The sequence below is a fragment of the Puma concolor genome, chromosome D4 (assembly GCF_028749965.1).
Source record: "Puma concolor isolate L17-30 chromosome D4, mPumCon1.1.hap2, whole genome shotgun sequence".
Taxonomy (NCBI): Eukaryota; Metazoa; Chordata; class Mammalia; order Carnivora; family Felidae; genus Puma; species Puma concolor.
In genome coordinates this window covers 44,740,807-44,765,841 of record NC_141679.1, presented here as the reverse complement: position 1 = coordinate 44,765,841, position 25,035 = coordinate 44,740,807, and the positions used below count along the sequence as shown (strand labels likewise).

At 43.7% G+C, this 25,035-nt stretch overlaps 1 protein-coding gene across 3 annotated transcripts in view; it reads left to right on the top strand.

Moving 5' to 3' along the window:
- The window catches only part of SLC24A2 (solute carrier family 24 member 2), a 253,342-nt gene that overhangs the window by 197,718 nt on the left and 30,589 nt on the right, over positions 1 to 25,035 (top strand). For all 3 annotated transcript variants that reach the window (XM_086685390.1, XM_086685388.1, XM_086685389.1), the window contains 2 exons: positions 2,680 to 2,778; positions 6,342 to 6,460. In XM_086685390.1, coding sequence (XP_086541516.1) covers positions 2,680 to 2,778; positions 6,342 to 6,460 — 218 coding nt within the window. The remainder of the gene's footprint in view (positions 1 to 2,679; positions 2,779 to 6,341; positions 6,461 to 25,035) is intronic.

The following is a 25,035-nucleotide window of genomic DNA, read 5'->3' as shown; positions in this document are numbered from 1 at the left end:
AGCACTGGGAATGCAGAATGGTAATCAGGTCATGCTAACTGGGACGAAGGTTGAATTTCAAAAGTTGCAGAGGTGAGTGGGAAGGAGAGATCCCAGCCAGCCTCTGCAGCTTTGTCCTGTTGCCCCTAGGGCTAAGCCCCAAGAGAACAAATAGAGCTAATCCCTCCCACCTTTCAGAAGCTTAGAAAGTCCCAAGTGCTGCTGCAGTGGGAAAAGTAGAAACACACTCTCTAGAAAGCCCTTGCTGACCTGTGAAAACGTTCAGGACCCTATGAAATCCCAAGTCTAGAGTCATTTCCTACCCTATGCTCCTAGCCTCCCTTTAGAGGATTTGGGAAAGCCAGCCCATGAGAGGCTGTGGCCAACACCGTGGCCGAACCCTTCCATGCTTTTGGGTCCCTTTTACTATCATTTCTCCCTGGTATACATCTAAGCTCTGAAAAATACTCCTGTAACCACAAACAAGATGTGATTAGCTGTTTTCTATCAAATAGTTTCTCTGCCATGATTCATGACTTTGGGGCATTCCTGGGGTTGGGTTATTTCAGATTATGTTCCCACAGGTTTATTTGTCTCTTCTTCTGAATGTTTCCTGCTTTCTTACTATTTTTTAAGTAATTTTTAAACAGCAGTATTTGATCCTTTTCATCTCACAGAGATCCAGGAGGTTCCAAGTTCAAAGAATGACCCTGAAACCACTGAACGGTTTGATTAGTAAGATCATTCTCTCCTATAATGTTTCAGAACTTGCCTTTTCCATCTCCTGAGCTTTTTAGCAAATGACGTGAGGACATCTTGGAATTGTCTTCCACGAGAAGTACCACTCTTCAGGCTTAAGGCTGCAGAGTATGGACAGCCACGCTTCATTATTTGTCTCATCTCCAGATGAGACGAGGTTTGGCAGCCAGGACAGTGGCTCGCATCAACACTGCCTCGGCAACGTCCAGGCAATCACAGCCCCCTGCCTACCTCCTCCCTCCTTCCTCTTCTCATTTTCATTCCTTTCTTAGTCCCTTTTGCCTCCTCCTTCTCCTCGTCCCCAGGCTTTCTTTTCTTCCCCATTTTCTTCTCAGAATTTCTCTCAGAAACTAAATAGAAACAGCCAAATTCAAAACACCTTTCAGCGTGGTGAACCTAACTCTCACCTTCAACATCCCTCAAGGATGGACATCATGCCTATCACCTCCTCCTTTTTTCTCATTCTTTCTGAAGCCCAAGCCACATCCTAACCTACTTTGTTCTGTGTAATGGTTCCTTTCCTATTTCCTTCGAGAGGGTGCGCTCTGGTGCACATTCATTGCTTACAATGAGGCACTCTCATCCTAGAGACTGCCTTTGCAGTAGCAAGATGTCTAGGCCTATGACTGATGGAGCTTGGAAGCAGAAAGGGCTCCATCCTGTGTCACCTTTCCCATGGCATCAGCTGATCCCACTCTAGTTTACGGCTTCTGTCACCACCACCACCCCCCCACCCCCCAGTGACTCAAGTCACTACTTTGGCGACACCCCATGATTTCCATCCTTGAGGAAGGAAGGCTAAGTGGATGCCAACCTGCCATGGCCCATCCTAGGAAAAGAGACTCTTGAAGAGAAACATTTGGGTTTTGCTTGGGTTTGGTTCACTTGTTGGTCTGACTAGAGAAGCAAAATGAGATCTTCTGCAATACACTGCTAGAGAATCCAGCCAATGCAAATGCCTACTGAGAAAATTGTAGAGGTTGTGGTGTATTGAAGGACTCATCATATCTGAATCTAGGCAATAACCAGTCAGTGTAAAATGAGGCTCCTTTGTGCCTTGAATGTTCTCGGGGGGGGGGGGGGGGGCGGGAATCAAGGACTAAAAGAGAATGTACTATGTTTCACTAATTTCTACATTTTTGCATGCTTTTTGTTTCCTGTGCTTGTTGCATGCATTTAACCATTAACTATGTCAATAATGGAGAAGAAATTAAGTGTTATTCTTGTGGTATAGTCTGTTTTAAATGACTGTTTTAAGAATTTTGAGTGTTTTTTCCAACACCTTTCCCTAAGCATCCCATCACTGACAGACATTACTTGCTCTGCTCAGTTGATCATTCTTTGCCCTGAATCCCCAGATGGAATCCGTTGCCTCCTTGATGCTTTAATCACAGCTGACTCAGCTCATTCAGAAAGCTGGGATGCATGCTCCCAACTCATTTAGACTCTTCAATGTTAATTAAGATAGATGGTTGAACAACTCAAAGGACCCTTGGGCTTGGATTTCCATTGTCACAAGCCAATTCTGAGATGAACATTTAATTCCAGAGTAATGGTTGTGTCTCCAGAGCATCTCTGTGTCTTTGGAGTTGTTTTGGATCTCAGCAGGAGGGGGAGTTTTAGTGATGATTGGTGCCTTCATTTATTTTGTAAGCAATTGGAAGGGAGGGAAAGAGGTCCGAGTCAAACCTCCCAACTATGGTCTGGGAGCTTGAGATTCTCACACAGATTTGGGCTAAAGAATCCACAAAGGTAAGAAAGTACCCTTCCTGTAGGGCATAGGGCATTTGGGTTGAGCAGAAAGTTGTGGTCGCTGCTATCGTACAGCATAACTGAGGAAGCCACATGCGTGTTGCACCAATGCTTCGCCATTTTCCACAAGCCCCTCTCTTTGTCTTCCTCCTCACTGTGTCTCCTATCCACTGCTTTCTCTTGCTTCAGGGAGGTTCAGAGAAAAGGCTTCTATTCTCCACAAGATCGCCAAGAAGAAATGCCAGGTGGATGAGAACGAGAGGCAGAACGGAGCTGCCAATCACGTGGGTGAGTGCAGAGAAACTTCATCCCATGCCTTTTCTGGAGTGCATGGAGGGGAGCAGAGATGGAGGACCCAGCATGGGCACCCTTGACTTAGTGCAGATGTGCAGCCCTGCAGCTCAGCCCATTCCGGGGTGTCAGGAAGAGCCCATTTCCCATACGGGGTACAGGACATGAATGGATGCACTGTGTCACCTGCATTAGGGGACTCCAAAAAGAGTAAATGATTCTATTAGGAACCAAAGTAAAATCAGCTTCTATCCAGGCATTTCCCTTGAAGAGTAGAAAATCACTTCATTTCAGGAATTCCACATAAAGAGGATACACACACACACACACACACACACACACACACACACACACACACACCTGTCATTTAATGTTTAACAAAAGGTGAAATTCTCCTTTCTGAAATTCTTGCCTGGTAACCAGATACTTACACTGTAGACTTATGATCTTGCCTACCCCACACCCGCTAAGTTAGCAGATGGTTCACTTGGTCACCCCTAAACTGAGTGACAGGGTCCCTATGAGACAGCCCCACCTCTCCTTTCTTAAGAATTCGGCAATACTAGCCCAGGTCTTTTTCGGCTGACTTTTTTCTGAGCACCTGTGTGACCAGATCGTGACACTCAGACATCTTATTTTAACTTGGAACATGATGTTCCTCCTCTCCTGTCTGCAACTATAATATAACTCACTAATTCCAAATTCAAACTAAATTTAACCTAATCTGTATCTATGCTACAAACGATGCTATTGCCCAAGAAACTGCAGTTATCTGCAGACAAAATTCAGCAGTGTTGCACTCAAAATATATAACATTCCTTAGAAGAGTTTCTGCCTCCCCTGTTATCCTGACTTCTAGCTCCGGGAAAATCTTTGGCCAAGAAACAGTTAAGATTCCATTGGGTATGAAAAGATAAACTTGGGGATGCCTGGGTGGCTCAGTCAGTTAAGTGTCTGACTTCGGCTCAGGTCACGATCTCACGGTCCGTGGGTTTAAACCCTATATGAGGCTCCGTGCTGATAGCTCATAGCCTGGAGCCTGCTTCAGATTCTGTGTCTCCCTCTCTCTCTGTCCCTCCCCTGCTCATGCTTGCTCACTCTCTCTCTCTCTCTCTCTCTCAAAAATAAATTAAAAACATTAAAAAGAAAAGATAAACTTGAAGGGAATAAGCTGAGTTGTTAAATGTCATGTGCAGGAGGTTTTCTCCTTACCTGTTCATGTCTGTTCTCAGACATCTTACTTCCTCTTTGGGACCTGATAATCCCATGTTAGCCGAGGTCAGGTTTGGCCATTGCAGGCTGGTCTTAAAGTTGTCTCACTTCAACCAATAGATACCCCAAAGCCCAGTTTCAGTATTTCCTGAGGTTTTAGTATTTGGTATTTTTAATAGCTGGACCAAGCATATTGGGATTAACCGGCAGGGTCACACACAGCAGAACATCACATACATAACACTGTCACTATTAAAAACATGGAAAGTTGAAATAAATTTGAGTGTCTGTGGCTTTCCATGTTTAAATATATTTGTGCCTCTGGGGGCATCTGGGTGGCTCAGGTGGTTAAGCGTGTGACTCTTGGTTCTGGCTCAGGTCTCAATCTCTGGGTTCGTGAGTTTCAGCCCGGCATTGGGCTCCATGCTGACAGTGCCGAGCCTGCTTGGAATTCTCTCTCTCCCTCTCCCCCCTCCCCTGCTCGCTTTCTCTGTCTCTCCCCACAAGTAAATAAATAAACTTAATTAAAAACGATTTATGCCTCTGTATTCCGCAACTGAGTATGTGAATAAACAAATACTTCCCCATGATTTCCGAAATTTGGCCACTTCAAAGTCAATAGTTTTTATGTGACGACAAAAATATCTTCCAGCGGAAGTTACTAGGGGGAATAAAAAAACATTCTGACACTCTGTGAGCAGTCTGGTGCTGCTCGGATCTGATGCTGATGAGCATTACGATATTCCTGGCGACCCTGACATTGAACCACACAGCCTCATTGTCTCCTGAAATCCGAGGATTACCCAGCGCAGCCAGGGGGCCTAAACACCTTTATACTTCCCTCCCACTGAAGTCATTGGCAGACCTTGGTAGCGCCTGATGACAGATCACCTGAGGTGCTCCTCTGAGCCTGGAAAAAATAAATCTTGTAGCGCAAGGCAGTTACTGTGATAACGATCAGATGGTTTACCCGTCTCTGTTCCAGCACTGTGCTAAGTGCTTTTTATGCATTTTTTAATTTAATTTTTATAGGCGGGTCCTTTCATTGCATTGTTGTCAGTAATCGCGGTGTTAGTACATCACTCTGGTTTCACAGACGAGGAAGCTAAATCGCAGAGAAGTTAAATTACTCACTAAGGGTCCCATAGCATGAGCAGTAGAGCCAGAGTAAGAACCTGGGCCGGCCTGTGATGTCCAGCGTCCCAGAGTCCAGTGACCCCGAAGTCACTTCTCAACTCCCAGAGGAAATCTGGAATCTGTGCTTTGTCACCTGCGGCTTCATGCTAGCGAGACGTTACCTCTCGCTTAGGAATGACCGACTTTGGCCTCTGTGTCTTGTTCAGCTTCCTCTTGCCTTGCTTGCGATAGGATGCCCAGGTGGGGAACGTGCTGAGTCGCATTCTGCAGGCTTTTTGAGAAGGCCAGGCTCTTGACCCTACCCCCACCACCTAGACTTCAGCAGAGCTGTGCGCTCCCAGAGCCTAGAGAATTAGAGCCAGAAGCAGTGGGCCTTAAGGTCAACCGGTGGAACCCCCTCGGTTTTTTTTTTTTATTTAAAAAAATTTTTTTAATTTTTTTTAATGTTTATTTATTTTTGAGAGAGAGAGAGAGAGAGTCAGAGCATGAGCAGGAGAGGGGCAGACAAAGAGGGAGACACAGAATCAGAAGCAGGCTCCAGGCTCTGAGCCGTCAGCATAGAGCCCGATGCAGGGCTTGAACCCACAAACCATGAGATCGTGACCTGAGCCGAAGTCAGACACTTAACCAGCTGAGCCACCCAGGCACCCCTGAACTCCCTCATTTTACAGCTAAGGTTCCTGAAACCTGGTGGAAGGGGGAGACTTGCCTAAAATGGCAGCCCGATAGTGGTGGAACAGAGCCTAGGACCCAAGTCTCCTGGGGCCCTAGCCAATAAATACCCCTTCCAGAATGTAATACAAAAGAAAAGAGCCTGTTGTTAAAAATATATAGGAGGGGTGTGGTCTTGGGTATAAATAGTAGTATGTAGACTGAGTGTGGTTTTGGTGAAAAAATGTCTGTGTTCACGTTCTTGAATGGCTACTTGGTGAATTTGCCTAGTCTAGAGAATGCACACCATGGGAACTGAAAGGGCACTCAAGATGTCAGGCCAGAGTAAGAGAGCCAGAGAGCTATTAAAGAGAGGAAGAACACTGATTTGCTAAAAGATGTTGGGGAGAATGGGAAAAATCCTCTGTCATTTGGCACAACCCTAACCCCAGGCCTCACCACCCCTCTGGCCCGACATTTTAGGATATTCTTTCCCATGTGGCTCTTACCCCCCATTGACTCCATTTGCTTTCTTTGTGTGTGTCTGAATTACATCACAGAAAAAATCGAGCTCCCAAACAGCACCAGCACAGAGGTTGAAATGACACCAACCAGTGATGCTTCAGAACCTGTGCAAAATGGAAATCTCTCCCACACCATGGAAGCCGCAGAAGCCCAGGTATGGCTTTTTTCCATTGGTCTTCTGGGCCACTGCTCCTGCTGCTGCCTTAATGTAGACGCACAGGCCCCACGCTCTCCTCGGAGGCCCAAGCTCCTGACAGGGCAGATATCGAACAGAATCATTTCTCTTTGTGTGTATTTCTCAGTACCAGCAAAGGGCCCCACCTGTGTCAAGCTCTTGGTTTATTGAATGAATACATATGTTATCTAAGCCACTGTTTCTCAGAGTGAGAGTGGCGGCCTCATACATTTAATCTCCTGGAGGTAAAAATGCAGATCCCTGGGCCACACTCCAGACCTGATGAAACAGAAATTGGGGAAACGGCACCCAGGTATCAGCATTTTTAACTCACTTTCCAGGTGATTCTTAATAAATGATAAGGTCTGATGGCTGTTGCAGTCTAATCCTTTCTCTGTGTCTTTAAGATCAAGGTTCAGTAACGGGGAAACTACAGCCATCATGCCTCAGTTAACCCTCTTTGACCTTCCCTGTCTTTGCAATGGAAATTAACCAATACTCTGGCCCATTCCACCACAGATTTGGTACTAGGCACTTTACATATGATACGGCCTTTCAGCGTCACAGCTGAAGGTATAGGCCTTTACCGTCTTCATTTTACACTTGAGGAAGCTAAGGCTTGACAAGATGAACTGGTTAATCAGTGTTACCTAGCTAATAGGTGGGTAGTTGAGCTGAGATTCAATCTCAGGACCGTCTAAATACAGCGTCTGCACAAATTCCACCCCGCGGCACTGCTTCTGGACCCCAGTGATTCACAAAAGTAAACAGAACCACCCAGAAGTAAATGATGCTTGCCAGATTTCTGGCTCTCATCCTCATCAAGTGAATCAGAATTTCTAAGGCAGAGAGCCCCAACTCACATTTTAATCAGGCACCCTAGATCAGCGGTTCACAAACTCAGATGTGTTTACAAAGCTCCTGGGGGATCATATTAAAATGCAGCTTGTGATTTGTCAGGTCTGGAGTGGTCCCGGAGTCTGCAATTCTAACGAGTCCCCTGGTGATTCTGCTGCTGCTGGTGCAAGGGCCACACTTTGAATAGCACTGCTCTAAAGTTTGTGACCTACTTCTCTAGATAGAATTTTCGCAATGAGCTGAAAAGTTACACAGTGCCCACAAATAGAAGGCAGACTACAACAAATCTATTTCAGCATTCTCTCCTCCTTTATACCAGGATACACTCTGTAATGGAGCCTGTTTCGGGGGGGGGGGGGGGGGAGGGCGGCTAATTTTGCCTGTTGCCCTTATTCCCTGAAAGAATATGCAAGAAAAGTCTCTTCACTTAATGGAAAGGGTAAAGATGTTGGGCACCTTTTCATGTACCTATTGGTCATTTGTATGTGTTCTTTGGAAAAATATCTAATTCGGGTCCTTTGCCCATTTTTTAATCAGTTCTTTTTTTTTTTTGCTATTGAGTTGTAGGGGTTCTAATATCCAAAATATACCATTAGCCCCTTATCAGATATAGGGCTTGCAAATATTTTCTCTCATTCCATACATTGCCTTTCATTTTGTCGATGACTTCCTTTGTTGCTCTTTTCACAAGATATACATATATCAAATGACCACGTCATACACCTTAAATAGATACCATTTTTTTCTGTCGGTTACACTTCAGTAAAGCTGGAAAAGAAGTAACTAAAGAAATTATAAAGAAATGGAGCTCCTTCTGCCCTGTCTCGTCCGCCTTCTAGGCTCTCGCCCTTCTGTCCAGAGCCCTGTGGTCCCTCCGCATTAGCTCAAGGGTAAGCTAGCGGAGCAGCTTACGTCCACATGGATAAGCAGCGTGCGGCAGTGGGAGGCAGGCCCCAAGGACATCTGGCTGCCCTTGGGGATGGCACGGTCACAGGTGTGCCGAGGGCAGCGTAGCCATCGTGCCTCTCCATCTGGCTGGCAGAGGGACATCTGTGACCCCCACGAGGAAGCACCTTGCTATAGGGGAGAGAGAGAGAGCCCCATCTGACCCCTCTCTGAGCAGAGCTGTGCCCCCAGGTGTCACGCAGGGAAACAGGACAGATTTGTGTACCACCTCAAGGGCAAGCAGACCTCCAAAGGGCCACCCCACCAGCTGGCTGCAGGATGGGGGATTCACCAGGAGCGTGTTACCTCATCCACAAGTTACAGATAATAATGGTGCCAGCCTTGTTTGGGTTATTAGGAGAGTTACATAAGATAATGTATGTAAAGCGCTTAGCACAGAGCTAAATGCTGCTCTTTATGTTGTTACGTGCCCGTACTTACCACATAAATCCCATCCAAGGTGTTCCTTCCCTGAAGGAACTCATTTAGGTAAAATGAAAATGTAATACATATAAATAGATACAGATGAACACACACATACACATAAACATATGTAGACACACACACACACATATAATGTTTGGGGGCATTTAGGATATAATAAATAAGTGAACATTTGTGGTAAGTAATTATAGCCCAGGGTGATCACGGAGCTCTGTACCGAGGGCTCTGGGAACCTGCCGGAGGAAGAAGGTGACACTAACAAGGGAAAGTGTAAAAGCTTCATGGAGGAGGTAACATTTGACTGTATTGATGGGTGCATGGAAGTTTGTTGCTCAGAGAAGGAGATGATAACAAGTGCAAAGGTGTAAAATCTGAAGAGGGAAGCTCATGTTTAGTGATTGGTGAGAAAGCCGGTGGACCCGGGAACTGAAGTACAAGGTGAGGAGTGAGGAGAGGTCCACTAGGAAAGGTAAATTGGGCAGAAACTCTTCAGCTGTTCAATCAGAAAATTTTCAGGTATCACCTCATATGTATCAGGCACTGTGCTGGGTACTGGGGATGCCCACACCAGAGAATTTACAAATACAAACCAAGACATACTTATAGATGACCATAAAGGCCATGAAAAAAATAAAACATGGTGACGTGATGGAGGACTAGTAGAGGTTCCCTTGTAGGTTGGGAGACAAGGGAGGACCTCACTAAGGAAGTGGCATTTGAACTGAGGCTGAACTCCAAGGAGGCGGCCAAGGAATCAGCACCCATGGGTGCTGGTGTGGCTGGTGAGTGGGAAGCAGAGGGAGCGGAAGAGGATGGTGGTGATGAGGTTGGACAGGAGAGCCAGGCAGAGCTGGCTCACCTTGTAGACCATGGTAAGGAAGTCGACTTCCTTCTAGGGCAGCAACACACCATTGGAGGTTCCCAGATGTGATCTGCACTTCTAAGAAATCCCTGGGGCTGCACTGCTGTGAGAAGAGTAGATTTGGGGCAAGAAGGTCATATGTCAATAGTGGAGTAAAGGGGTCGCTGCAGGAGTTGAGGCTCAGAGCTGATGGCGGCATGGACCAGTGCAGTAGACATGAAGGTGTGGAGAAATACATGGATTGTGAAGGGTATCGTAGGCACCGCCAAGCACTCTAGACTTTACCCTGTCGGGAGTGGGGAGCAACAGAGGGTTTAAAGGAAGCACTGACGGTGTCAGATTTGTATGATAGGACAGTGCCCTCAGGGTGGTCGGGAAGTGGCCAGAGTTAGGGAAGATTGGATATAGGGCAGCAAGGTAAGAGTCTGTTGGTTCAAGGGTCCGTGGCTGAATCCGGCCTGCAGCCTTTTTTAATTCAACCCATGAGATAAGAATGCTTTTGCATTTTTAAAGGTTTTTTTTTTGAAAAAGCACTAGCAGCATATGTGACAGAGACCATATGGACCACAGAGCCTAAAATATTTACTATCTGGCCCTTTACAGGAAAAGTTTGCCCCCCCCCCCAGACCATCTGCAGTCTTTCAAAAGAAAGAAAGAAAGAAAGAAAGAAAGAAAGAAAGAAAGAAAGAAAGAGAATGAGGAAGCCCTTCATGTATTGATACGGAATGATCTTCAATATATGTTCAATGAAAAAGGCATAATGCCAAATCGTATCCAGTAAAGTATATTTGTATGAGGGGGGAACAAAAGGACAGAAGAACATAAGTTTTTTCTCGGGACACTGTTGAAAAAACTGGGCATGCTGACTACCTCTTAACCAGGGCCTGGGGGCGGGGGTTGGGAGGGAGGATGAGGAGCCAGCGTGGCAGAGTCTTTTCAGTATGCAGCTTTCTGAAGCTTTTAAATTTTGAATCAGTTAACTGTATTCCCTATTCCAAAAAAAAAAAAAAAAAAAGCAACAATAATAAAAATAATAATGGGTTAAATTAAAACAGAATCGGTTTAATGGTTTGAGATGAGAGACCATGGAGACAGATCACATGAATTCAAATCCCTGATCTGCCTCTTAAGTGCTCTGTGACATTAGCCAAGTTACTTAACCTCTCTGTTCTCCATTTTCCTTCTATGTGAAAGAAGGATCATAATCCTATTTCATAGCATTGTTGTGAGAATAGAATGCTCTTAGAACAGTTCTTGGCCCATAGAAAACACTGCCTGGGTGTTTGCCATTATTAGCAGTACTCAGTATAACTCAAAAACTGGTATTACGTAGCCCAGGTGACAAGGCCTTAGACCAGGTTTTGGCTGTGGCGTGGATGGCAGGGGCTGGATTTGAGAGCCGTGTCTGTCGTGGAATTGAGAAGAACTGGTCACAGAAAGTGAACAAGAGAGGAAGGTGTAGATGATCCTGAGACTGCCAGGCTGGGAACTCCGGGTAAATGGGGTAAATTAAGGCCACGACTCCACAAGCAGAATGAAGGTGGGAAAACGGCTCAGGTCCCCCCAAAGCACAGCTTCACAGAAGCGAGTCGGTGCCTTTATTATGTCCGTTTCCTCTCTCTCCCAGTTGTATTCTTACCAAGCTACGTGAGGAACGAGGTGTGCATCCTGACTTTATTAATGGAAATTATGAGCCCCATGCATCATGTGCTCATTGCGGTATTCTCCGGAGAGGTTAGCCTGTCTCGTGTAATTAACCTGCTGTTTAAAAATCCCTATTTACAAGTGAACTAATTTTACATTGACACCTCACTTCTGAGAGCTGTCTTCAGTGCAGACGTTACACTGGCAATGAAGAACATTTTAAAACCGTCTCTTTCACAGAGGAAGCCCCTCTGCGGGAGGTGTTTTGCTTCGTTCGTACATTCTCTGGAACCCAGAAGTCATTTGACTTTTAAACGGCTTTTAGCGCTAATTATCTTCTCCCAGTGACTGCTGACACAGAACTGGTTTGAGCTGCCACGGGGAATTGACCAAGCTTCCAAATTTTCGGTGTTGGGAACGTATCCAGGCTTGAAAGACAATTCAAAGAAACAGTCTGTCCCGCCCAGAACCCGGCATTTTCTGACATTTTAATTTTGCCAACCTAGACGTGGCATAGGGTAGGCTTGCTGCATGAAACTGCCCTCCTTGCTGCGTCATGCTCCTCAAGGTGTGACACAGCAGACCCTTTAAATGTACACCCACAGGGAAGGGGGACATGGGGGGATGGCTTGCCAACTTCTTAGATTCCGAAATCTAAAACTCTAACTTTTTTTTATTGGGTCTGACGTGCTCAGGTATCGTGAGATGGTTTTTTACATGTTGCAGCTCTCATTTCGTTTTGCCTCTAAGATTTCTCTCTGTCCTTAAGAAAGTCAAAACCGTCTTTGCTTTCGTTAAAAGTTGTGCAGAAGATGCACCAGTGGGCAAACAGTTTTATAGAGGAAAATCACATTCTTGGAAAAAGAAGATGTAGACAGATAAAAAGAGAATGTGGAAAATGCATGCTTTTCTTCTTACTTGCTTTCTGGAAACTTAAATATCCCCTTACTGTGTTCAGCCCTTCCTTTCTCCTTTCGGGAACTCAGCCCTGATTTATTTCTCCCCAGTCTAGCATTGGCCTTTACCTAAACTCAGGAGAGTTTTCAAGGTCTGCTTTCATAAAGCCTCACAGTGCTGATAAAAATGTTTCTGTATTATGTGACTAAGTAAAGAATGAGGAGGGAAGGATGATGAGACTGACTGGGATTTTAGATTTCTCTTAAAAAAATAAGAGAAAATGGCATGAAAATATCTCCTCTCCGCTAAATTTGGATCTTTGAGGGTGGTAAAACAAAAAAAAAAAACAAAAAACGAAAAACAAAAAACACAGGCATCGTTATGAAGGTGCAGTTTGTTACATGTTGTTTTTGTTGTTCTATGATATTGGAGCTCCTTTGGGAGACTTCATGATAAATTTTGGTCAGAAATGTTAGCTCTGATAGGGATTTCCAAGATTATTCAAGCAGATGGTACCTAGAATCCCCATGATGTCTTCCTAAAATATTACCCTTGGTTAGCAAACGTTTATGTTCTCAGCAGTAGTGAGGTTTAACGGAGGGTTTGTGAACCTCGAACCTTCCCGTTATTCAGAGAGCAAGTATCTTTTCTCGGTTACTAAGGTGTAACGGCAGGTTCACCACTTTGAAAATTTTAGACTAGAATTTCCCCCTATATTGATGAGATAATTCAACCTCTTGGGACACAGTGAAACATAATAAGAGGATTCTGGCCCTCAAGAAATGGAGGCTTTTGGGTCACCTGCGTGGCTCAGTTAAGAGTCCAACTTCGACTCAGGTCATGATCTCGTGGTTTGTGAATTCGAGCCCCGCGTCGGGCTCAGAGCCTAGAGCCTGCTTCCGATTCTTTGTGTCCCTCCCTCTCTGCCCCTCCCCTGCTTGTGTTCTCTCTCTGTCCCTCTCTCAAAAATAAACATTAAAAAAATAATAAAATAACAAAATAATAAATGGAGGCTTTGGTGGGAAGCGGGTATGTGTCTCTGTGCCTGATGCCACCAGAGCATGAGACAGTGCCAGGGGGAGATGCCAAGGCCCAAAAGTGAGAGAAAAAGAACATCCAAAGCTTCTCCACCTAACTGAACTTTTCAAGGCCCAAACCATGTTAGAACTATGATTGACTTAGAAAAGAAACTCATTAGTATCAGAGAAAACCCAATGCAAACTATTTTTTGAAAAAGTAAAAGTTAGGGGCCCCCAGGGGGCTCAGTGGGTTGAGCGTCCAACTCTTGATGTGGGCTCCAGTCATGCTCCCAGGGTCATGGAATCGAGCCCCCCATCAGGCTCTGCGTGCCTGCTTACGATTCTCTCTCTCTCTGCCTCTGCCCCTTCTCCTCCACTCATACTCGCTCTCTCTCTAAAAGATAAAATAAATCATAATGAAGAATTTAATAACAATAAAATAAAATAATTTAAAAATAAAGTAAAAATTATAGTGTCTTAGCTAACAGGCCTCACAGGAGCTCGTACCATTTCTGAAAATGATAACATTTTTTTTTTCCATCTATACATATATTTTCCTAAGGAAAAGTTGAGGTCCAGTTTGTATATCTGATGACCTGAGCAATATTTACCGATAGCTTAAGATGCACTCAAAGGCCTTTCAAACACGTTTTAAGATGAAATAAAGATCAGGCTCTGGTTTCTGACTAAATTTGAATATTGACAAAGAATTATATATTCACTGAGAATCTTACTGTTAATAAAACCATTTGTCATTGTGCTTTCTGAAGGAGTTTGAAGAATGTCTATTAATCATTCACAGAAAACACATTAAGGGCTGACTACTAATAAAAAGGAAAAAAACTCTATTACCTCCCTGGAAAAAAATACTGACATTAATATTACTGTTCCTAGGAGTGTTTCTAATCCATTTGATAATAAAATGATGAGAAGGATTTTTGAATTATTTTTTATGATTCTCTAGTAGCTTTTATGTTGACAAATCTTTTATGATTTGTATTGGCAAGATTTATGAAGCCCATGCAAACTATACAAAAAAAAAAAAAAAAAAACGATTTACAACAGCAATACAGAAAGAAATCCATCTTGTCTGTAAGTTGCACCTCAGAATTATTTGGGCAAAATGCAAAGCAAAGAAAAGCAATTGCATTTCGCCGGACTCTTCAGATGCTATTTTACATTGCAATAAAATGGTCTCTTGGCTTTCGGAAAACTGAGGTCTGGACAGCTTCATCACTCACAGCAAGAGACTTTGAATCCTTGATTTCAATTCAAAGTCATGTAGATTACGTTTTTTTCAGGTTGCCATTGCTGGGTAAAACCTTATCTTGTTTATAATATGCTAAATTTTTGATTCTTGGATTGTTGGGTTTTTTTAATTTTTCCATTTTATGTAAAACAAACTATATGATGGTATTAGAAAGGGAATGAATTATTTCCTACCACTCGGTGGGCAGAGATTTATCACTTTTTAAAAATTTGTTTGCTACTTAAATGTTAGCTCTGTTGGTTCAGGGTGTCCACACAGAAGGCAACACAAATGTCTCAGATGGTGCATCCTTCCAAAAAGAGCTGCTTTGGACTTAACCTCATTTTGACTTATCTCTTAGAAGATAGTGATAGAAACATAGAAGATAAAAAACAGATTATATATATATATATATATATATATATATATATATATATATATATTACAAAGACATTGAGAAACTAAGAGAACAAAAGTAAAGAAATTATTTTAAAGACTCAAAGAATGAGTGAAAAAAGTAATTTCAAAATAAATTACAGCAGGTGAGCACAATGATTTATTTCAAAGCCAAAAAAAAAAAAACCTATTCAAAAATGAGATATTTTGAAAAGATAAATATTCATACGGTCAGTGTGTTTAAGTCTGCTTGGGCTACCATAACAAACTATCATAGACTGGGTGGCTTAAAGCATAGAAATTTATTTTCTCACAGTTCTGGAGGCTCTCAGTCTAAGATCAAGGTTCTGGCCAGCTCACTTTCTGGCGAGGGCTCTCTTCCTGGCTGCCTCCTCCCTACGTCCTCATACGGCCTTTCTTTGTACACATTAGGTGGGACAGGGGGACCCTCTGATGTCTCTTCCTACAAGGACATTAAATCTGTTAGATCAGGGGCCCACTCTTTCAACCTCACGTAGCCTTAAGTATTTCCTTCAAGATCCTATCTCCAAATACTGCAACACTGGGGGTTAGGGCTTCAACATAGGAATTTTGAAGGGACACAAACATTCTGTCCATTATTAACAGTCAGTAAGGACTCATCTTCGAGTTGAGTAAATAAGTTTTTTCCAAATGTAGCTCTCTGGTTTTCCATCACTGGGATCTAACGTTTTTTTTTTTTCTTCCAGACTCTCCTGTTTTCATTCCCTTTTCAAAGAGAAAATCTAGCAAATGGCAAGTGAGGTCTTCTTTAGCCATAGAGCCCTTAGCTGACCCATCCCAGAACTCTGACTTTGCTTTCAAGATGACTCACAACACACCTTACTTGGCAAAGCCTGAGCTATGGCTCTGGTATCCCCCAAATTTATTTTTTCTTGTGTCGCCTAGAGATTTTGAGTACAGATTTTTGGGTCTATGAAACCAAAATGATCCACAACCCAGTAGTAAATATTTTTATAGGTCGATCTTTTTAATATGCCTATTTCAAGCATGATGTTCTGTTTCTGTAATAGATACAATGAAGGCCCCTGGTATGCTGACCGCACTAATTGACCAATGAATTTAGGGGGAAATGGAGATGAGAATCCCTTACTGTCCCTGAGCCAGCTGGTATTTATGGGTGGGAGTTTATAATAAATTTCTATTTCTATTTCTATTTCGCCTACCTAGGCTATGGCATTTTGTTATGGCACCAAAGCAGACTAATACACTAACTATAGGGGAGGATTTATCTTTTTTAAATATATCATTTTTTAATAGATTGCCTTTGCAAAGCACTGGTATGATTTGAGCTTACAAAATGGAACACACTCCATAGAACATTTCTTGGGAGGCACCTTCTACTTGCCCAATAGTTGTTGATTTCAAAGACTTTCACTGTATTAAAATGTGACTGCATTTTTGGCAATTTTACCTTTGAGAGTTCCAACTCTGCTATTGTTTTTAGCTCTTCACAAAACACAGAATCAAGGTGTCACAATATTATGAGTCTTGCCATCTGCTTGGAAGCTTTGTTTCTGATAGAAAGTCTACTTACAGCCTACCTACTAAAATAAAATCACATTTTCTCTGTAGAGCTGTGGAATTTTCCCTTTCATCCTGTTTATAAGGGCCTTCTATTCATTCATCTTACCTAACAGGAAAATAGATTCGATTGTTGACATCACTACAGTCAATGAACACTCAATAAATGTTGGATGAATGCATAGCTGGAGGAACAAAATTATTTGACTTTCACGTCTAATAATCGATTTATAGAATTTTATTGCTGGAAGTATCATAACTCCCTTAGTCAAACTTCTTTCTCCTAGATGCCTTTGAAGAAATTATTTTCCTAAGCATTTATTAAGAGTAATAATAATAACCAACATTTATTGAGTGTTTACTGTATGCCAACCACTGTTTTAGGTAACTTTCATAATGATCTCAGTTAATTTTAGAACAGCGATAATGTTGTAAAAGCATGTTCTGGAGCAGAAGTGGGTCTTCTTTACCTATTAATCCCTTCTCCAGCAATTTCCTTCACTAGGTAAAGGCCCTTTCAAAATTCTTCTCCTCCTAGGAGCCTCCCCCACACGCACTGGACAGGCACACGCACCTTGTCACCAGTTCCCAAGGAAACCTAATTGGAAGAGTAAAACATGCCATCTTTGCCAAAGAGAGTATTTTTAATGCTTCAACAATGAAAGAGGATGGAAGTAGGAGGCAAACCAGACAGTTCCCGTTTAAAGCCAGTGCCCTTTTGTTGTGCATGCTCTGCCCCTGAGATTCTTCTGCTGGCCTTTGAGCACTGGAAGCTGGCGTCTGGAAATAACCCACCTCCTACTTCAGTTCTTGCTAAAGTTAGCCTCAGGAAAGTTTATTGTTGTAAAGGGCTTCATCCGTCTTCTACAATGTCCCCTGGATATTCATTTTAGAAGTATCTAGCACAAGATTAGCCACAGTTATGGGAATCGGGGGTGACATCGAGCGATGAAATGCATATAAAATCTCAAGCCCTCATTTTGCCCATCCGTGAGCTTGCTTGTCCCTTCCTCCCATGGGAAGCCTGGGTGAAATTTCAGTACTTTCTCCTTGGGCAGAGATGCTGAAGCGTAAGTCTTTCTTCTGCACCTGCATTTGAAGTCCTGGCATCCATTGATGTCAGCCTCACATTTCTTATTTATTTATTTATTTATTTATTTAAATTTTAATGTTTGTTTATTTTTTTTTAATTTTTTTTTCAACGTTTATTTATTTTTTTGGGACAGAGAGAGACCGAGCATGAACGGGGGAGGGGCAGAGAGAGAGGGAGACACAGAATCGGAAACAGGCTCCAGGCTCTGGGCCATCAGCCCAGAGCCCGACGCGGGGCTCGAACTCACAGACCGCGAGATCGTGACCTGGCTGAAGTCGGACGCTTAACCGACTGCGCCACCCAGGCGCCCCAATGTTTGTTTATTTTTGAGAGAGAGAGACACAGACTGAGAGTGGGGGAGGGGCAAGAGAGAGAGGGAGACACAGAATCCAAAGCAGGCTCCAGGCTCTGAGCTGTCACCGCAGAGCCCGATGCAAGGCTCAAACTCACAAACTGCGAGATCATGACCTGAGCTGAACTCGGACGCTTAACCAACTGAGCCATCCAGGCGCCCCCATGTTTAAATTTGTACCTGGTACCTTGGAGGTCTCACCCACAGAGATAGAGGAGGGAGGAAGGCATCACAGTGGCCCCTCCTATCCACAGACTTCCAAATCTGCTCTTTATTTCCCCTTCAAGTTGCCCTGGATGCTGTAACAAGAATGCCAGAGAATGGAAAGCTTAGAAACAACAGAAATGTGTTTCTGACAGTTCTGGAGGCTGAGAAGTCCAAGATCAAGTGACAGGTGATGGAATCCACTTCCTGGTTCATAAACGGCCATTTTATTTACTGTGTCCTCACATGGTGGAAGGGGCAAGCTAGCTCTCCAGGGGTTCCTTTCTAAGAACATTAATCCTCATTACCTCCCTAAGGCCTCACACTCTAATACCATCACAAAGAAGGGTAGGACTTCAACATGAATTTCAGAGGTACACAAACATTCAGTCCACAGCAGCCTCGGAGAACAGGAAGAGAATGCAACTGAGAACAGGTGTTTCTGATCACCTTTTCCAAGAAACGCAGCCCATCCAAACCACCAGAAATTAGTTCTAGGCTCAAGAAAATTAAGCAAAACTATGTCAATTAAATGCTTATGTTTTCTATAGCTAGCATTTTTGGCTTAATAGGTCAAATTTATTACAAATAAAGCTGGTGTCGTTGGGCATAAAGCACATTCATTTTTTATTTAGTAAACCTATTTTTTTAGGAGTGAGGAAGGGAAGCAGTGTGAAATGGGGAAAGAAATTCTGGCTAGGAATGAAGTGGAAGGTCACTTGGGCCTGACTTCATCTTAGGGCCGTCATCCTTTAAATGCAGCGGGGGGGGGGGGGGGGGGGGGGGCGGTCTCCATGTACCAAGGCCCTTCAGCTCTGAACCTTGGGGGCTCCTTCTCTTGGGGCCTAGAGCTCCTATTCTAGATGATTGCAGAGGTCTATGGTTGTGGCTTGTCTTTCATGATCTATCAGTGTCTGTATAATGAACCGAATGACAAAACTTCTTGGTCAAGAAAGTGATCCCACAGCAAAGCATTGCAGGAGACAAAGAAGTTCTGCCTCAGAACGACATGGATTTTAAGGGCTGCTGGGTCCTAAGATGCAGTGAGGTGTACCGGGACTTGGTACCCATGTACTTATGGGTCCCATGTAGTATATGTTCTTTGGCTATCCCAGCATTTCCATTCATTTGCCTAAGGTCACATGGCTAGTTAGTCACAGAGATGAGATTAATGGCCAAAGGGAAAAGGATTAATGTGCATTAATCCCCAGGTCTCTACCAGACACTGTGCATCCATCCTGCAGTTGCCTGAGAGTTCCTATCCACAGTCTATAGATGAATGCCTCCCACGTAGTCTAGACATTAACCTGTGTTAGTACCTTTTTTAAAGCTTTGTTGAGTGTGATATTTTTAATATTCTCAATGCACCCACCCAACCTCACTTCTTAGGCTTAGCAAGTGTTTTTATGGATCTCTATTCCCACTCTCAGCCCCTCTGGGTCCTATAAAAAGTTCCTAGCATGCATCACATTCTTTTGGTGAGCTTTGCCCCATTTGGTCATTCATGTGGGCATCCTTATGGCTGACCAACATGGAGATATAAACTCTTTTTTCTACAGTTATAAATTATAGAAACAGCAACAACAACTGTATTAAGGACCAGTCTTTTTAAGTAGAAATACAGATCACTTAAAATCTTTACTTTCACCCAACTTGACCATGGCCCAATGCTTTAGAGTAAATGAGTTATATTCCTCATGGCTATTTGAGTACTGGCCTTTTATTCTATCCAGCATCATGCCACACTGAAGGGGCTCCCCAGTGAAAAGAAATGGCACTCCCAAGTGCTGAAGTGCATTGTCCTTCTGTAGGGGAGAGGGAGAACTTCACTTCCAACCTGAATCAAACCCCAAATGAGCTGAAATCTAGGCAGATTCGGGCAATCCTCTGAGATTGCTCCTTGTGAACTGGAAATAAGATGTTATTAGCAATCAATAAAACTGAACTTGAAGATGGCCTATATTCAGATGCCTCCTGGGTTTTCATTTTAATTCTCTGATAGAAGAGATTGCATTAAAACAGACTCACCTTCACACTGAAATCTTGTACAATGCCCTTCACAGGCAAGAATAAGAAATTGGGTTGCTCCCAGGAAATATTTTTCTGGCTGTGGAAGCAACCTCTGGGCTGGTGAATCCAGCTCAGACCCCTCCACTGGAGACCTGATGCCTTTTCTGGGGCAAACCATCCCTACCAGGCACAAGTAGAAATAATATAAGATACACATGCAAAGAAGCTAACTAGGTCCTCATGATAGTGGGCCACAAATGGAGAGGCTTTTGCTATTCTCCCACCCATTCGAAAAATAAAAATAAAAATAAGTTGATTGCTCCAGAGACCTCCCAGTAGATACTAACTGACCTCTGGAAGTACTCTCTTCTACCTGTAAATATTCTGATGGCCAGACCCCCCCAGGATCCAACCTTTAGTATTGATAAATAAATCACACAAGGTGATTGTCCACTTGTCACTTAGGATAACACACTCTCTCTCCCTCCCTCACGCACACACACACACACACACACACACATACACAAAGTTATCCGAATAATTCCATCCAACCACCGAGGACTTGTAGTTTTGAGTCTGCCCTACCTTGTTTTGCAAAGATTCAAGGCTGCTTGCAAAAAATACTTCTGAGGAAAAAGGATAAAATGATGAATTTTGAGACAGTTCAACATAGGCTGTAAAGGAAAAAGGAAAGAATAGGATTGGAGTAAGCGAGACAGACCCCAGAGGTGTGTTTGGTAGGTGGAGGTTACAAATTTGGCTCTGAATTCCTCAGTGAAAACCAAGGGCGAAAAAATAGTAATTTACCTGATTCACAGTATTTCTAAGATTCTTCAAAGATTCTCAAAAGAAGCATGACTTTTTCTAGTGCTGAGATGGGGAAGATATTTTTCTTCCTTGATTCCTCATAAAGAGGACATTGGATTAGTCAGGGTAAGGTTCCACTGTGAGCAACCGCAAACCCAAAACAACAGTGGCTTGAGTAAGATAGAATTTTCTGTCTGTCTCAAGTCAATATAGGCAGCCCAGGGCTAGAACAGCTAGCTCTCAAGGGACATCAGGAACTCAGATCCTTTTATATTTTTTCTCCATTTCATCATCCAAGATGACTCTTACAGCTCTGCCCAAAATGTTCCCATTCCAGCCAGTGGGAAGGAGAAAGGAGTGATGAAGGACGCATCTGCAGCCTTTAAAGATACATCCCAAGGTTGCAGAGAATTCTTTCCGTCACCTCCCATTGGCCAGAACCTAATCACATGGCCACATCTCATTGCAACAGAGGCTATATAGAGAGTCTTTGTTCTAGGTCTACGTGAAAGTGGGCTTTCTATCGCTAATGCAGATGGCCAGTATATTAGCTTTCTAGGGCTGCTCTAACCATGGACTGGATGGCTTAAACAACAGAAATTTATTCCTCACAATTTGGATGCTGGAAGGCCAAGATCAAGGTGCTGGCAGGGTTGTTTTCCTCTGAGGCCTCTCTCCTTGACTTGCAGATGGCTGTCTTCACTGTGTTCTCACACGGTCTCTTCCTCTGTGCACACAAACCTCTGATGTATCTCTGTGTATCCTAATCTCCTCTTATAAGGACACGTTATAAGGACCCATCCTAATGGCTTCATTTTAACTTAAGGGCCCTTTCTCCAAACAGCCATATTCTGAGGTATTGAGGGTTAGGTAAGTTTAAACATGAATTTGGGGGAGGGCACAGTTCAGTCTGTTAACAGGCTCTTGCCACGTATTCTGCCGGCATCCTTGTAGCAGGATAAAGACTAAGTTCTCTGGAGCCATTTGTTCTGTCTCCTCAAAAATCCAAGCGTCCTTAAAACTGAGTTAGCAGGGCGCATGGGTCGCTCAGTCGGTCAAGCGTCTGACTTCGGCTCAGGTCATGACCTCGCGGTTCATGAGTTCAAGCCCGGGTCAGCTGGTTCATAAGTTCAAGCCCCACGTCGGGCTCCGTGCTGACAGCTCAGAGCCTGGAGCCTGCTTCGGATTCTGTGTCTCCCTCTCTGCCCCTACCCCACTCATGCTCTGTCTTTCTCTCTCAAAAATAAACATTTAAAAAAAATTTTTTTTAAACAAAACAAAAATAAACCCAGAGAGTTAGAGCCTACTGCACTAGCTCACACCCAAAGGCACTCGGTGAATACCTGCAAAGGATGGCCGTCACGGCCCAAGAAATCACAGCAGGAGCAGAGACTGGACACCAGGATTCCTGGCTCCACAACCTGCTCTTCCCCCCAGGCTGCAACTGGTCCCTTCGTGGTCTGACCACCAGCCCATATTACGTGGGACCTTAAAGTCGGGTGTTTTAGTCTCAGATTCTCCGTATCAGAAATTATAAAGCCCCAAAGCAATGATCGCTGGCCCTGCTTTCACACAATTCTAGGGCTTCTGCAAAGACCCCAGCACGTATCAAACTAGTTTCAGCCCTTATATCAAAAGTCATTTGAATTTTTTCTGGATCACTTTTCACTGTTCTGCTTTCTGTGGACACTCCACAGAAGCTTTATGAGGTTAGGGTGGGTTGCTACAAGGTCAAATCCAAGATGCCATAGCTCTAGGAGGAATTGAAAACTTAGTGCACTGACTTCAGTGGCTTCTCCCCAGGACTGAGACTAATGAACATGCCAGCAGCCCCAGCTTGGGCAAAGGCAAAACTGGCCCCAGACTTGGAATGGTATTTTTTTTCCACTTTTCTAACCAGCTTGCAAGCTGTCACCCATTGAACCAGAGTGAGATTGCACTTGGCAGGAAGACAGTGAGAATTTTCCCCCGAAATATACTGACAGCCTCGCTCCCGGGACACCTCTCAAATCCACCCCAAGGTCCTGGGTTCCTATACTCTGTAGCAGGACCCATTCCCCCAAGAGGCTATTGATTCTGCATGAAGAGCACTGTTTGTTTGGCCTGAGACCCAAGCTCTTCTCTTTGCTCATTTCTGTCCTAGCAACGCCACCTCAAATGCAGCTTTTGGAAGCTGTACAATACAGCTAATTGTTTGCATTGGACAGTAGTGTGTTTAGAGCTTATGCATCTAAACAGACAATTATTTTCTGCTATTTGCTAGTGGCACTGCCTGCCTGGTGACTTTGGCAGATGGAGAAAGGAGCTAATCCGTAGGTTATAAGCAGAAGGGTTATTGATGAAATGTCACCATCTGTTGGTGTCATTAAAATGATATGAGTCATAAAGAGTTGCTTTTGTTTTTTTCTCAGAAAAAGGTTAGCTTAGAGTTTAGAGAGAAGCTGCTAGATTGCAGATGGCAGTGTGAGATGGGACGGGGGGGGGTGGGGAGTGTCAGTCCTGGAAGGGGGAGGAGCCTTGATGAACACATCACATCAGCTCGATGGGTCTTCTGGGAAGTGCTGGAATCCTCTGCCGGAATAAAACCACCCATCTGGTATGAGATGAGATACTTACTAGGAATGATGCAATGCTTCAACTGTCCCATGATCCCTCCCCATTTCTGAGACATCTACTGGGTGGGGAGGGGAAAGTCATTCATTTGGGTTCAACAAGAAAAATCATATCTGGGACAGAACAGTTAAAATGCACTTGTCTCCTAAATCCTCACTGGCCTCATCACAGAGAGATTATTCATGTATCCAGCTGACATCTTGGGAGGCTGGGGATCTCAATGGGGAATGATATTCTCTACATCTGCTATATCTGCTGGGAGGACACAGAGTTGTCTCAGAAGAGGAATTAGAGACCGTATGCCCAAGATTCCATCAGGATGAAGAAAAGAAAGCAGTGGATGGACCCACATGAATTGCAAAGCAAAGGAATCAGCTTTTGGTCTTGTTGACTTTATCGACTCCCTTCTTGTCAATTTCATTGACTTCTTCTCCAACATTTTTATTATTTATTTTCTTCTGCTTACTTTGGGTTTAACTTGCTCTCCTTTTTCTAGTTCCCTAACGTAGAAGCATAGATTGTTGTTTTTATCCTTCTTCTTTTCCAACGTCTTACATATAGCAAAGGGATGGAGAGCATGGGAAGTATATTTAATGAGGATCCAGATGACCAAAACAAACTGTGCCAACTTCCAAATTCTTCCTTCTTACCTAATCCTCTTAATTCCCTCATATTTGCTGTTTATAAATTCTTTTACCCACTGCCAAGGACATATGCCCAAAGAGAAAGAGCCTGTTATTACCAACTTTTTTTCAGTATGGCTTAAGATTCCTTTTATATATTTTTTATGTAAAAATATATATATATATATATTTTTTAATTTTAACTCTTGGAGAGAGAGGTGGGTGATTGTATACACCACTACAAATCCTTTTGGCAGTACTAGGGTTTAAATTAGAAATAAACATAACATCGCAATGTGTCGGGCCACATGCCCAGCCCTGCGTCTGGGTGAGTCCTTTTCCCCGATGCAACTGGCCCAAGCCTGCCAGCTCCTAGGGAGAGGGGTGCTGAGGGGTCAGTGCTGCTGCTGGAAATAGTGCACACTGCTGGAAGCAAGAGCCACGGGGGGCAGGAGCTTCACGAAGCCTGTGCGGGTTATTTATATGGTCTCAAAAGGAAGCATCCGTGGAAAAGTTCCTGTTGATATTTTTAGATCTGATGCTTGATCGTCCTGCTGCACTTTTATTTTTAAACAAGCAGGGAAGGGAGTGATTAATACTGTCTGCAGTGCTGTTTTGAAGGCTCGGAGGGCCCATCTGACAGGCTGATGGTCAGCCTGCCAGGCCCGGAGCCACCTTCTGTCTCTTCTAGCTCTGGGACCTCAGAAGCTGCTGACTTCAGCAGGTGGCACATAAAACCTTGGCCACTTGCTGCCAAGTCAGAAACTCTGAAGTTGAGCCCTGACTCTGAGGTCCTGTGCAGCTGACACTCACGGGTTCAGTGTCTTACTCTACTCCCATAGTCTGTTTCTCTGAGAACGGGACATATGTTTGTATAATAAGCCTTTGGCTGGAAGTAAAATGGTTTAGAATTTAACAAGATAATTGTGCAGATTAAAAATTCACCACCACACAGTAATCCATGAGCTTGACTAT